At 41.3% G+C, this 15,828-nt stretch overlaps 1 protein-coding gene across 1 annotated transcript in view; it reads left to right on the forward strand.

The window, feature by feature from the left end:
• Positions 1-1,106: 1,106 nt before the first annotated feature.
• RIPK4 (receptor interacting serine/threonine kinase 4) overlaps positions 1,107-15,828 on the forward strand; it is a 37,862-nt gene continuing 23,140 nt past the window's right edge. Inside the window, exon 1 of the mRNA XM_030577329.1 lies at positions 1,107-1,359. Within this exon, the coding sequence (XP_030433189.1) occupies positions 1,178-1,359 (182 nt within the window). The 5' untranslated portion in view covers positions 1,107-1,177. The remainder of the gene's footprint in view (positions 1,360-15,828) is intronic.

Genomic DNA, 15,828 nt, shown 5'->3' on the forward strand with positions numbered 1-15,828 from the left:
TGAGGGTTGCAAACTTAACTTATTTTAAAAATGAAGCCTGAGATTCTCATGTAATTACCTGACTACGGCAAATAATGTGTGATTTGCAATACAATCACAAAAGTTGGCAACAATGACTGTGTTGTGCAATAGGTCAGACCAGACCACAGTGGTTCTTTCTGGCCATAAAATCTGTGAGGAGAAAATCTATTCCTTGCAATATCTGCAAACCAAACACTTCAGCATTGTGCTCTTACCTGAGAACTGGGAAGTGAAATGTTCTATAAAATGGCTATAAAAAATCCACAAAATAGACTAGTACATTTTCTTTGAAACATGCAACATAAAAAGTGAACATTGAACTAGTTTTATTAAGTTTTAATAGCATAAGGTGTGTCATTTAGGCAAGGAAATCAGTTTTGTTTAATATATCTGGCCCTGATGCTGCAAAGACTAACACAGCTGCTTATCTTTAAACATGAGTAATCCTGTTTAAATCAATGGGATTACTCAAGTGCGTAAAGTTAAGCAAATGTGTAAGACTCTGCAAGATCAGAAGCTTCTTTTTTAACTGATATGGCTATTGGGGGATAAGGAGCCTTGAAATCTAAGGAGGAAGAAGTTACTTTTTCATATTTAATATACTCTTATTGGTTTCAGATGATGGTACACATGCATACTGCATGTAGTTTTCTATTAAGTGAGGGGGAAATAATATAACAGTTATAAATTACCCTTAGAACTATGCTGATGAGTTAGGATTGAGGTGGCTATTCAGTATTGTTTTGTTTTTAGGGATGTGACAATGAGGGGGAAAAAGTTGCTTAGTGCTCCAGGGAAATGTAGGGATGTTTGTCTATCACTAAGACAGATAAAGCAAATATACACAAAAGGATAGCTGTGAATTTACTTTTTCCAGAACAGTTTTATATCCTTTGTCCAGTAAAGATTCCTAACTACACCCACACTTGGAACGGCTTGTTTGATTGGAACTGTTGTGTCTGCTCAGATTACATAGCACAGCAGCAAGAAGTGAACTCAGGAAGTGATGTAATTGTTTGGTTAATGAATACACCTTAGTCACCTGGGTAGGGAAAGGCAGAGCAGCAAACAAGTGGGGACTGGAAGAGAGGGAAGCAGTCTGTCAGAAATTCTCAAGTGACTAGAGAAATCACCCTGGGAGGAATAAGAGGACACCATGGAAAAGGAAAGCAGTTCCCATTGGGAAATGGGGCTGCTGAAAACCTTCGATTCCAGTGAATTTGTTAGCTGGGAGAAGATTGGTTCAGGTGGATTTGGGCAGGTTTACAAAGTGCGACATATACATTGGAAAACATGGCTAGCAATCAAGTGCTCCCCAAGCCTTCACGTGGATGAAAAGTAAGTGCCTGTCCCAATTACAATGTGTACTGTTCATGCTTTCCTATTAAATGTGTATGCACAAGTGCACGGGATGAGGCGTCTCTGTGGAAATTGGCATGCAGAGTTGTAGCTGACAGCTGAAAAGCCCTAAGCGGGCTCTCTCAAATAAAAGGTTTACTTGTAGTAAGTGAGGATTTGCGATGATTAATGAAAAAGAGCTGGTATTATTTTAGCCAAAAACAAAGTAGATTAAATATGACTTTTTTTAAAAAAAAATTGTTCATCGAGTTTAAGTTTTTTCTCATTGCAATATAGTCGCTACAGAAGCTAGGAGTTACAGGCGCTGCAGTTCATATGCAAAAATCCAGAAGGGCTTTTTAATGACAATTTTGGGGCTTGTGTTATTCCGAGGAGCACGTTCTTCATTTCACCAATGCATTTAAAAACTGAAATGCTTGGAGCGCTAAGCTGAAGACGGTAAGGGAGGTAGAGCACGATCGGGGGTTTTTTCCGCCCGTTTTGATTTGGAAGCAAATGAAGCCAGTTTATCAGTGCAGCTCTTTTGCACTGACGCACGCAAAGTGACCCGTCTGCTGAAATGTGTAGTTTGAGATTTTTGACATGCAAGTCTACAAAAAGGTGTGTGCATTTACTTCCATTGAAAGGGGGATAGCCAACTTCCAATTCACACTTCTCTCTCAATCTTTCTGCTGTTGTTCAAAGTAACACCCAAGGTTGCTGGGACTGAAAGAGAGAAATATTTTCCCTCTAATCTCTCTTTTGAGTTTGTTTGCTCTGTGTATTTGCAAAGCCCTTCATACATAGTTCAATTCCACTGGTTCCTCTGGCTCTAGTCAATTTCTCCTGTTTGTGTGTGACTTCAACGCAGCAAGAGTGGAGAGAAAAACCAGGCTTAAAACAGAAAAATGACTATAAAATCACAAACTGCCAGGGATTGTAGGAGCAAGTGTAGTACCTGAAGCTATCTAACTCCTTTCTAAAAAGAACAGGAGTACTTGTGGCACCGTAGAGACTAACACATTTATTTAAGCATAAACTTTCGTGAGCTTATGTTCAAATAAATGTGTTAGTCTCTAAGGTGCCACAAGTACTCCTATTCTTTTTGCGGATACAGACTAACACGGCTGCTACTCTGAAATCTAACTCCTTTCTGTTAAGATTTCCATTTTACTGTCAGTTATCTCCGATGAAATGTCTGATTAGCAACGGAAAGTGATTTGCAAGAGAATTCCACACCCTCCTGTTACCCCTGGATTTTTTATTTATTTGTTGCATGAAGTTCTTGGTATAGTGCTTCTGCAGTGCATGTTAACGTATGAAAATAATCACTGGAAACCGCTTTACAGAGTCGGCAGGGCGAGGCAAGAGTGTAAATACTGTAGTTAAATTGCAACAGTATCTCTAATAGGAAAGTCCAATTTGCTTTAATAAGCAAAATGTTTTGAGGAGAACAACAGATGCTAAAACGAAAAAGCTTGTTAGCATGCAGTGCTGTACAGTACTTGCCTGCCCCTTCAGCAGGGCACTTGAGAGCTGGAAGGAAAGAGGTGGGGATGGGGTGGCTTTGGCAGGAAGGAGTTTGTGCTGGAGGAAAAGGCCTGGGATTTAGAAAGAAGTCCCGTTTGGACAGCTGTGTGTGACAGTCCATATCCTGTAGGTGCTCCTCTGTCCATAAGTGTTTGCAGGATTTTAGCCTTATGCTCAAGGGGCATTTGGTAGCCATTCATATTCCTTGTTCACAGTCTGCTGGTGAAGGATGTGCAGGTTTTAAAAATTGCTTCAAAATCTACCTTGGCCTATCTTGTTACAAAAAAGGGTTCTATATATCACTTGGTAATTTTCATACCACTTAGAGTACTAAAGGGTTGGTGTGTAGTTACTGACAAAATGTAAGTTGCTTGAGTCAAATATGTTAGGAAGAGCTACCCACCATTAGGTTGATTGCTTTTGTAGATAGATGGGCAAAAATCTTAAGTGCCCAAATTCAGATATTCTAACAGGACCATATTTTTGGTCACTGGTGCTCCAAGTTGTCTGAAAATCATGGTCCGTAAAAGCACAAGTTGAGCCCTCAAAATCACCAGTCACTTTTGGAAATCTTACTCTCTTTGAGAACATTGGGGGTAGGGGAGTGCAGTAGAAGAATTTTACTGTTGAGTGAGTTGTGAATTATTAGTAAAGTGCTGTAGTAGGTTTTCATTACAAAGACTTCATTACCCTGAAAATGTACTGCAGAAAACTTACTAGTAACTGTTGCATTACTTTCACCCTCAAATGTTCTGAAATCCTCAGACAAGGTGGGTGAGGTCATATCTTTTATTGGACCAACTTCTGTTGGTGTCTCCCTCACTACAGAAGTTAGTCCAGTAAAAGATATGACCACACCCACATTGTTTCTCTAATATCCTGGGACTGACACAGCTACAGCTGTAGTGCATATAGAAATCCTGAGTCAGACACCAAAATACCATGTGATTAGCTTAAAAATTATGAGATGGGGGAGGGAGGAGATAAAGGTGTGCTTTGTTTTGGTCATGGAGCCCTTAAATTATATTCATATCATGTCACTCAAGCTTTTCTTCACAACTAGAGGTTTCAAAACTTTTTTTTTTTTAAATGAAGTGGAGATTTTCATGTAAACACTAGAGTTGTCAAGCAATTTAAAAAAATTAAATGTGATTAATTGCATGTTTAATTCCGCTGTTAATAGAATACCATTTAAATATTTATGGATATTTTCTACATTTTCAAATGTTGATTTCAGTTACAACACAAAATACAAAGTATATAGTGCTCACTTTATATTCTTGATTACAAGTTTTTGCACTGTAATAAAACAAAGGAAATATATTAGGTGAATTAAAAAATACTAAGTACTGTAGTGCAATCTCTCTTTATCATGAAAGTTGAACTTACAAATGTAGAATTATGTACAAAAAAACCTGCATTAAAAATTATGTAAAATTTTAGAATATGCAAGTCCACTCAGTCCTGCTTTTTATTCAGCCAATTGCTCAGGCAAACAAGTTTATTTACATTTGCAGGAGATAATGCTGTTCATTTCTTGTTTACAATGTCACCAGAAAGTGAGAACAGGCATTTGCATGGCACTGTTGTAGCCAGGGTAGCAAAATATTTGTGCCAGATGCACTAAAGATTCATATGTCCCTTCATGCTTCATCACCATTCCAGGGGATATGCATGTGTGCTGGTGACTAGTTCTGATCAATAACAATCCAAAGCAGTGTGGACCGAAATATGTTCATTTTCATTATCTGAGTCAGATGCCCCCAGCAGACAGTTGATTTTCTTTTTTGGTGGTTTGAGTTCTGTAGTTTCCATATTGGAGTGCTGTTCTTTTAACACTTCTGAAAGCATGCTCCGCACCTCATCCCTCTCAGATTTTGGAAGGCACATCAGTTTCTTAAACCTTGATTCAAGTGCTGTAGCTATCTTTAGAAATCTCACATTCTTGGCATTTTGTCAAATCTGCAGTGAAAGTTTCCTTGACCCAGCACATGCTGTTCATTTTATCATCTAAGACTGCTATAACATGAAATATATGGCAGAATGTAGGTAAAACCGAACAGGAGACATACAATTTTCCCCCAAGGAGTTCAATCACAAATTTGATTAATACATTATTTTATTAATAAGCATCATAAGCATGTCCTCTGGAATGGTGGCTGAAGCATGAAGGGTCATACAAATGTTTAGCATATCTGGCATGTAAATACCTAGCAATTCCGGCTACAAAAGTGCCATGCAAATGCCTGGTCTCACTTTCTGGTGATATTGTAAATATGAAGACAGCATTATCTCCTGTAAATGTAAACAAACTTGTTTGTCTTAGCAATTGGCTGAACAAGAAGTAGGACTGAGTGGACTTGTAGGCTCTAAAGCAGGGGTCAGCAACCTTTCAGAAGTGCTGTGCCTAGTCTTCATTTATTCACTCTAATTTAAGTTTTTTCGTGCTAGTAATACATTTAAACATTTTTAGAAGGTCTCTTTCTATCAGTCTATAATATATAACTAAACTATTGTTATAAGTAAGGTTTTTAAAATGTTTAAGAAGCTTCATTTTAAATGAAATTAAAATGCAGAGCCCCCTGGGCCAGTGGCCAGGTCCCAGGCAGTGTGAGAGCCACTGAAAATCAGCTCATGTGCCACCTTCAGCATGCGTGCCATAGGTTGCCTACCCCTGCTCTACACTTTTACATTGTTTTGTTTTGAATGAAGTATGTAATCCCCTCCCCCCCCAAAAAATCTACATTTGTAAATTGGTCTTTCACAACAGAGATTGTGCTACAGTACTTGTATGAGGTGAACCGAAAAATACTATTTTATCATTTTTACAATGCAGATATTTGTAAAAAATACTTTGATTTCAATTACAACACAATACAATATATGTGAAAATGTAGAACATTCAAAATATTTAATAAATTTCAATTTATTCTGTTTAACATTGTGATTAAAACTGATTAATTACAATTAATTTTTTGAGTTAATTGGTGAGTTAACTGTGATTAATCTACTGCCCTAATAATCACATGACTGCAGGGGTTCTCAAAGTGGGGTTCAGGACCCCTTAAGGGGTCATGAGGTGTCAATCTCCACCCCAAACCCCGCTTTGCCTCCAGCATTTATAATAGTGTTAAATACATTTTTTTTATATATAAGGGGGAGGTCACACTCAGAGACTTTCTATGTGAAAGAGGTCACCAGTACAAAAGTTTGAGAGCCTCTGAGCTAGGACTGTAGGAAGAAACAAATCATGAGATGTAAATAAAATCATGAGTTGGTTACATTGCTATTTAGTAATGCTTAGCTGGTCTCTTGGTCACTATTTCTAACTTGTAAGGTTTGAGTGTGCTTGTCAGAAATAAGGGCCGTTGTGGGCTGAGTACCAGTATTTCTGAAACAATAGATATTGTAGAATAGGGAAACTGACCTCAGCTGGTAATGTCCACTCCTGTGGCTCAGCCTTTTAGATGCTCTACTCAATGGCTCTCAACCTTTCCAGACCACTGCTCCTTTCAGGAGTGTGATTTGTCTTTTGTGTACAGCGGCGTATTATCGCCTAGGCCTAAGTCTAGGGTGACAAATTTGTTCACGCTCCCTCCCCAATTCTGCCCCTTCCCCAAATCCCTGACCTGCCGTCTCCTCCCCCAGCGTGCTGCGCTTCCCTCCTTCCACCTCCCTCCCAGGCTTGCCGTGTGAATGTGCTGGGAGGTAGAAGTGAGTAGTGGCACTCGGAGGAGGCAGAGCAGAGGTGAGCTGGGGCCTGCAGGCGTGGGGAGTAACCCGGGGGGTGCCAGGAACCGCTCCCCACACCAGCTCACCTGCGCTCCACCGCTGCCATCCACCGAGTGTGCTGCAACTCCCCTTCTCCCCCCTCCCTCCCAGGCTTGCTGCGGGGGGGGAGCAGAGGAGAGCTGGCGTGGGGGGGGATTGGCAATTTTTTGAGGGCCTGGGGCGCCAGATTTGTTAATCCGCCACTGCTTGTGTACCCCCAAGTTTCACCTCACTTAAACTCCTCGTTTACAAAATCAGACATAAAAATACAGAAGTGTCACAGCACACTAGTACTGACACATTGTTTGCTTTCTCATTTTGTCTGTATTAAGGTTTAATTTTGTACTGACTTTGTTAGTGCTTTTCATGTAGCCTGTTGTAAACTAGGCAAATATCTAGATGAGTTGATGTACCCCTTCAGGGGTATGTGTACCCTTGGTTGGGAACCACTGGTCTAACTCTTCAACATCCAGAGCAGGCTTCTTATCCTTGCTTCCTCCCCTCTATTTCCATGAGATGCTTCAACTGTCCGTCCCGTTTTTTATGAAGGTATTTTAAGCATGTGACTAGGAAAGTGGGGGTCCTTGTGGAGTGCTTGCATACTAACTCTTTGCATGTTAAAGACCCAGCCCTGGTCTTGGTGGGGTGAATCTCCCATGGGGGGAGAAGTGAATCACTTAGGCTTCAGAATAAGGGACGCAGGTTGGCTCTTTAAAAATATAGAGCAATTTCAGTAGGGCTGAGAGCTGTTCCCGTCCGCTAGAGGTTGACTGCCATAGCTCTTACAGAATTCCTTTGGTATAGGCATCAGGCTTATTGTAATGAATAAGAGTTCTTGATATTTTCCTGTATATAGAAATTATTGCTATGAGTGAGAGCATAACTTGGGACTTTGAAGGTGCCGTATGTAATGTAGTGGTGAAACATAAGAGGAAATAGGAAGACCCTATTTGACTCTTTAGCTCCCTTAGGAGCTTACATTTTTGACCTGGGCTACTCAGGATAAACAACCATACTTGCATTTAAGCACAATTTCAGTGCTGCTGTGGCCAGACTGGATTTATCACACAGTTTGCTCTACCACTGTAAACTGATTTTAAATGAAAAGCAATTTAGGCCAGAGCTGTGGGCCAGAACACTGACTTTTTTTGAAAACTTGGCTATAATATAGTGAATGTGGCCAACAAATGTGAATGGAGCCTATATAGTAACCTGGTGTGCAAACAGTGTACGCAGAGACTGTAATTAAACTCAGTGAAGACATACCCCCAGCTGCTAAACTTTCCCTGAGTATATGTGGCCGTTTTCATACTTAAATGAGGACAAGGCCAACAGCTTTTGTCTTGTGTGCGCTATTCTGGGCTGGCCTCTTCAGACACTGGCTATGCTGCTTTGCCGCTTGAGGCAGGCTAAGAATATTGCATTACCTCCAATTCAGTCCGGCTTTTGCCTATTAGCTGGGAGCCATTGCCAAAGTGTTCTGCCCTGCCTTAATCAGGCATGTGTTGGCTAGTGCTGCTAATGGGCTCCACCCACCAATGCTCAAGAGGTCAACAAAAGGCGGCATTTAACGGGAAGTGCTCTGACACTTTCCATTCAAAGCGCAAATGAGGGAGGAGCAGGATGTGAGGTGGAGCTTCTTTTGTCTCATTTTCCTGGTAAAACCCATTGTGCTGAGGGACCTGATTGTGACTAGGGTAGGGTTAGGGTGTGGCTACTGCAGAATCTGTTCCCATCCAGCTTCAAGACAAGCCATATTTTAACTAGGTCTGATTTACCATGTTGTAACCGGGTTAGTTTGCATGGTTGACTTTATAGTCTGGATGGGACCTCAGGTGGTGTTTTGTTACAGCTGTAAACTGTGCTAGCTGCAGCCACTTCTGAGAGCTGCTGTTAAGCATTAAATCTGCTTAATGTGGCTTTGCTTCACTGGACTGGTATGCACAAGTCTGCAGAGTTGGGGTCTATGCATGATTAGGGGCCACATCCCCTGGGAAAAAGGACAATGTATTCCGTGGCAATAGAAGAAGACAGAGCCCCACCTGGTAGATGGGGTCAGCTGTCTCTTGTGCTCTGATTTGTTTCCTTTTATTCTGGTTGTTTCATGCCCTCATTAGGGAACAAATTTGTTCCCTAATAAAAATGGTTCTTCTGTAGACAAGGCCCTAGCTTAGGTGTAACATGGTATAGGGCACTTAGGTGGAGCGTTGCAGCTGTTCTAGGCCAGATTTTTGCCCCCATGATCAGTGTATGGTGTGGACCCTCAGTGCAGGGAGCACTCTCCTCTCTTGTGAGAAGGGTCACCAGCCACCTCCATGGCACTCTCTCCCTTCCTAGGAATTGCAGAAGATTCTGCATGGTGAGAGGAGACCAGAGGTGGGTAGCCCTGTGTTGGGTAGAAGCCCATGGTCTTCCCCCATCAAGTGATGTCCTGATGTAGTAATTGTTAGGTCAGAAAAAAAGAATTAAGATTAAAATAGGCCAAAAAGTTGCAGATGATTCAATAAAAGAGAACAACAAAAAAATTAAAAGGGTAAATTTAGTTAAGTATACTCAAACAATTGCTTAGGCTTTTTTATTTTGTGTTCAACTGAAGTGCAAATAACTTTCTCTTACAATTGGTGAATTTGCTAAACCTGTTTTGTTTTCAGTATTGGACTAGGCTAAAGGACTGTCACTTCCATTTACTCAACCTGCTACTGCTTTTTTCTTCAGGCGCTCAGGAGTGTGGAGAAGCAGTGTTCAAATATTAGATTTAAGGAACCTGAAACAATAAACAAAATTGTCTCCTGGTTTGACATGGGGAAATCTCTAACTTAATATGAGTTTTCACTAAGTTGGACTTCATATTTAATATTATACTTTGCAATTGGATAACATCTTTCATCCAGTGATTTCAAAGTAGTTAAACAATTAAATGTATGCTCTTAACTTAAAAAATATGTTGTAAATGAAAGTTGCATGTGTATTGGTTAAGCCTTTCAAAGCTGATGTATTTCCTAGCTAGATCTTAAAACCTCAGCCATTAGTAGTAACATCTTTTTAGATTATTACATTGGATATTAATTTCTATTTCTCGCTGTATCTTTGCATATTGTAAGGTGAAAATATATGAAGTCAGTTTCACTTTCAGGTTCTCAGTGGGCTTCAATGTTTTGCTGCAATGCCTACAAAAACACTTAACAACTAGGCTGCTGATACGTGCTGAGATCACAGTCTATAATGCCGATCAATACTGTCTCATTGTTTACTTGTAATCCTCTGGCTGTCTGTCTAGCTAATTATCTGTTGTCACTTAGGCCCAGGTCTACATTACAGCCCTGTATTGGTATAACTCTGGGGTTCTCAAACTGGGGATTGGGACCACTCAGGGGGTTGAGGTTATTTTATGGAGGGTCATGAGCTGTCAGCCTGCACCCCAAACCCCGCTTTGCCTCCAGCATTTATAATGGTGTTAAATGTGTGTGTTGAGTGGTTTTGTTTTTTTTAATAAGGGGAGGAGGATGTCACGCTCAGAGGCTTGCTGTGTGAAAGGGGTTACCAGTACAAAAGTTTGGGAACCACCAGTATAACTACTGTGGCTCAGGTAGGGTGACCAGATGTCCTGATTTTTGAGTCTTCTCTTATATAGGCTCCTATTAGACTCCTCCCCTCCCCCTCCTGATTTTTCACATTTGCTCTCTGATCACCCTATGTTTAGGGTGTGAAAAATCTACATCCCTGAGCAATCTAGTTATACAGACATTTTTCCCACCCCCCAGTGTAGACAGTGCTATGTCTATGAGAGAAGCTCTCCCATCGCTACCGGCTTTCGGGGAAATGGATTAACTATGCCTAGCACAATGGGGCCATGGGTCAGGACTAGTGCTCCTAGGTGGTACGCACAATTGCAATGGATTGTACTTATTTTAGAACCTCTTCTTGCATTGCAAGATTTCTACAATGAATTGTAGAAATGTTTATGGTGGCTAGGGTATTGAAAGATTGATTTGTGTGGGTTGTGTTTTTTTTTTGTTTGTTTTTTTTAAATAAAAGTTGAATTTTGACTTCCTTTGAGTCTCACAGCATGCCACCAAATCTCCTTCAGGAGCTTGTAGAAGCTGCCAATAAACGAATAGATTTCCTTTTGAAGCTTTTCTAAGTAGCTGTACTGCTCAGAAATTTGGGGTGGGTTTGGGTGGAGGCAATACTAAATAAACACTAACTCTTCAGCTATAGATTTTAAGGCTACTTCAAACTAGCCTGAGTAATCCATAGATCAACAACTGTTGTTAGTTAGTCTAGTCGTCTTCTTTAAATCTTAAAAATAACCTTGGAAAAGCTCCAGGAAATGTCTGTAATATAGAATTATTTTAGCTGGCTTGGTACCAAATTTAAAACATGGGTCTGTAGTAATGGAATGTGGTCTTATTAGGAACATCTCAGTCTTTGCTGCATTTCTGTAGACAAATTCTGGTGGTGGTAGTTGGCAATTCTCTGATTATTGAGCTCTAGGTGAGGTTTAATGAGGAGTGAGTGTGCAGCCAAAAGCACTTTTCCTTTAAAGCTAAGTCATCTTGGGGGTATTGAGCCAAATTCCATTCCTAGAAACGTATTGTCTGAGCCTCCCAGTTGACTTTCATGGGAGACACCTATGTATCTGGAGGTAGAACTGGGCCTATTTTGACTTTCTTCTCTAAAGAGGGGAGAGGATCAATGGAAGTCCAAGCAAAGCATCAAAAGAGAGCATGCACCAGAGAGAAGTAAAGCAAGCTAATCTGAAGGACTAGTGGTGGACGAAGCAAGTTTATTAGCCCTGTGCCTAGAATGGCTTTTATATGGGGATATCAGAGGCAAAGAGGAACAAACTCACAGGGAGAAATCCAGAAGTTCTTATATGCACTTGTTGAATATATCTCATTCCCATTCTAGGTTGTATACGTAAAGGTCATGAAAGGGGACTTTTTGACTGAACATATTTGGTATCTGACTCTTTTGTGGTGGATTCTAGGGAAAAAGGAACCTTAGTTAAACCACACACACATCCTACAGTGGGATCCTCATAGTACTAAGAAACATCCTACTGGTAGAGAATGCTGCATTGTTGCTTGGATGTAAAAGTTAACTTCTTGAAAAAAGCTCCTTTCTGTCAATCTCTGCTGAATGTGTGGGTATAAATTCAATGTTCATGTAAGGCTCCTTGAGAGAGAACCTAAATGTCCTAGTTAATGTTCTCTCACTGCTTATAAACAGTTCAGTCTCCTATCTTTAACTACCACTAAGTTGCGGGGTGGTGGGGGGGAGTGGGGGTTAGTTACAATGCCATAGTGAGCCAGTATGGTCAACAGTGTTTGTCTGCCGGTGTAGAATGGACTGAGAACTATATTAATGTGAATGAAGGAATCTTTTTGGCCGCAAATATGTGGTAGCCCAATAAAGTGTGTATTATCTACCTTGTCCACATACCATTCTGAGGGTCAATAAGATATTAGTAATACCATCTATTCAATCATAAGTGTCCTTGAAAACATTGTTGCTGCAAATTGGTGGAGAAGCTTGTAATGAGCAGTGGAAGATGGATGTGTCAGAAGTGGATACTGTGGCATGACACAGTTGAAAGGATTAGTATGTAAAACCCAAATTTGAAAAGCTGCTCAGTAATTGTCCTGCTTCTGGATCACTGCTCAGCCAGTGGCAGTTGGTTCTGATATTACTTGTATTCCTTGCTAGAGAGTTGTGGTGAAAGTCTTTGTAAATGGGACGGGTCTCTCCTTGCCTGAGAGCATTCCAGCTGTTTTGCTTGTGAGGTTGTCCAGAGATTAATACTCCTGATTCTTTCTGACTTCCCTCTGGATCACTATATATGTCTGGAGTAATAGTTAACTTTGTTTAGATTCCTCTCAGGAAATGCATAACTGCAAGGATTACTTGGTCAATGTTAAAATTGTATTCCTCTTCACAGAGTGCAATCCTTGGGGCATAACAAAAGGGGAGAAATGCCAATGTAGAGGTTCTCAAATGGCTTTCATCCTGACTACAACACAAGGGAAATAATCAAGGTTATCTTTAGAAGAAGACTGGGAGGGAGACTTACAAAACTGAACAATGGGTTATCAAGTTTCTTCAAATCACTGACGATCACTTCTGGTTTTGATCAGCCCTTGTGGGCACACGTCAATTAACATCTGGGTCTGTCTCTTGTGTGTTTTTGAAGGAGGGTCTCTATTGTGATAGAGGAGGCATTTGACACCGCCTCATTCCTTTTGGAGTGGGTTGCAAAAAAAAAAGAAAACTTAAATAGTGAAGTGACGTCAGAGTTGATCTCTCTAATTGATATCTTGAAAAAGACCTTTAGGCAAATCAGCAACAACCTTTTTAGGTATGCCAAAGGTCCAAGTTGTTAGAGTAGACCTTCAAGCAGTATGCATATTTATCTAATTAGCTGCTATATATTGTTCTGATACAAAAAGAACAGGAGTCCTTGTGGCACCTTAGAGACTAACAAATGTTAGTCTCTAAGGTGCCACAAGGACTCCTGTTCTTTTTGTGGATACAGACTAACACGGCTGATACTCTGAAACCTGTTTTGATACAGTGCGTTCTGCTGGGGTAGTCCTAGTTACAGAACACCGAATTAAAAATATAATAAAATTTTGAGCAGTACTATAAAATATATATTTATTAACTGGAATTATGTGAGAGAGTCGTTGATGGAAGCTCATTTCTTATTCTACCCCCAGTAGTGACTAGCATATAGGGAGACAAGCAACACAACACTGAATAAAGAAGATCATTACGGCAGGATAATGATCTCCCAGGTTGTAATGTAGAATATTGCAGCTGATGGGGGTAATAATAAATTGGGATTAGTCTTGTGCCCTATGATTAAATAAGTTAAAATGAACATTGTTTCTTCATGTAGGTGCATTTAGAAGTGGTGGTGTTCCTCAGGCACCAGCAACTTGTACTAAATGTCTAGCTGAATAACTAAGAGCATGTATAAAAGACCCTCTTGATCTGTTTAAAACATTTTAATCCAATCCCCACCCCCACCTACTGCTCTGTGTGGTACTGTTAGCACGTAGATATCCAGGTGATAAGCACTTTAAGAACACTGAGGATTGTATTCTGATAGTGCAAAATTTGATGGGCAATCAGAAAGGACTAGTTAAAGATCTCTCATCTCTGACTGCTGTTATTGAAAATAACTTGTTTAGATCAATGGGCTAACTATAAACACTGCCCAAGATTTTTCAAACTGACTAATGATTTTGGGTGCACTGAGAGACCCTTTTAAGCACTTTATTTTCAGGAAATGCTGAGCTCCTGCCCTCTGAAAATCCTTTAGCGCTTCTCAAGTTGGGCACTCAAATCTACTAGTCACTCTTTAAAAAAACTTTTTGAGCACTAACTATACAGGGAGTTTACTCTCCTGTAGGGGAGGAAGTGGAAGGCAGAATCTTTGATCTTGCTATAACTTCAGACCCCTTCATAACCAAGAAACCCCATATCTGTGAATGTGTCTCACATGGCTCCGTTTACATGGTTAAGTGGTTGCTGGATGATTCTTGCTAACTGCACCTTTGAGTGTTCAGACAGATTTTACACCTCTTAGACTCCAAAGCTAGCTCAAGCCTGATGAATTATGCTGGCTATGTATGTGGCTTGAGGGCAAGGAGTTGGTGGTTCTGTTCATGGGAGCTCCCTTCCAGCATGCCAAAGAGGAGCCTCCGTGCTTGTCTACAAAGGCAATTATTTCAAAGGAAAATTGCTGAAGGCAGCAACAAGAGCCAACATGGATAATAGAGGAGAGGTTCCTGCCCACACTCCAGCTTTTCCTTCCTTCGTCTCAAAAAAACAAAAAAAACCATTTTTCTCCTTTCCCGCCGCCCCCCCCCCAAATTCTCATGGATTCCAATTCTAAAAAGTTGGCTATTAGGTTAGTGTCTTCCTGCTAACTGTGAGTCACTCATCATTCAACAGTACCACACCAGATTGTTACATCTGCTAGACAGGATTTTTAGTTACCACTTGCATTTTTAGTTCTAATGACTGATGTTGATTCACATATATTTCCCATGAATGACCCATTGGAATCTTTTCCTGCCCCAGAGTGTGGAGAAATACTTCAAGATAAAATGTTAAGCTCTTCAACTGAAAAGTGCTAAGCCTCAAGGCTTAGTTTGTAGGTTGATGGCTAGCATCTGAAATCTGTTAAGAAACATTGTTGATATTTAATTTTGTAGTGGATGTTTATCTTCTTGGGTCCAGAGGTGGATTTACCATGACAGGGGACCCCCAAAATGCAGGACAAATATAATCTGACAACCTGCCCCTGAGTCCCGGCCAATGGTGCAGCAGGGCTCAGGCAAGCAGGCTACCTGCAAGCCTTGGTCAGTGGACTCATGTTGCTCTCAGAAGCGGCTGGCTGCTGGCACATCTCTGCGTACCCCTGGCACCGAGGGGAGGCAGCTCCGTGCACTGCTCCTGTCCCAGGCAGCGCAGGGAGACCACCTGCCCCTCCCCCCAAGGGGCATGCAGAGACATGCCAGCAGCAGGGCTAAGGCGGCTCCCTGCCCATGCTGCCTCCCTCACTCTACGCCACACCACTCCCAGAAACAGACAGCATGTCCCTGCGGGGTGTGTGTGTGTGTGTGTGTGTGTCTCCGTGCATTGCATCGCTCCTGCCCCGAGCACTGACTCTGCAGCTCCCATTGGCCGGGAATTGCTGTGGGGGGAGTGCTTGCCGGCAGCGAAGCACAGAGACCCCCTGGTCTCCCCGCACCCTCCACCTAGGAGCTGCTGCCAGAGGAGTGTGCTGGTCTCTTTGGGAGCTGCGCCACCCAAGGTAAACACCGCACTCCTGACTCCTGCCCCACCCCAGAGCCCACACCCAAACTTCCTCCCAGAGCTCGCTGAGAATGTTGGGTAAAGAGACTCGCATGGCTCACGTAGCTAGAATGCTTGGTTCAACACAGCCTTATGCTGTGATATACTGGACAGTGTAAAACACCTTTTACTTATGAAGTTGGTTCATAAAATCAGTGGGTAAATACTTGGAGCACAGAACGTGTTTGGCATGTTGTCTTGATTTTGTTAAACTGGTTTCATAAAGTAACTGTCCTTTTTCTAGCAGAATAATGATCCTCTTCTGTGTCAGAAGAATTTAAATTCCTACTGTAGAAGAGT

Source organism: Gopherus evgoodei, chromosome 1 (genome assembly GCF_007399415.2).
Source record: "Gopherus evgoodei ecotype Sinaloan lineage chromosome 1, rGopEvg1_v1.p, whole genome shotgun sequence".
Lineage (NCBI taxonomy): Eukaryota > Metazoa > Chordata > Testudines > Testudinidae > Gopherus > Gopherus evgoodei.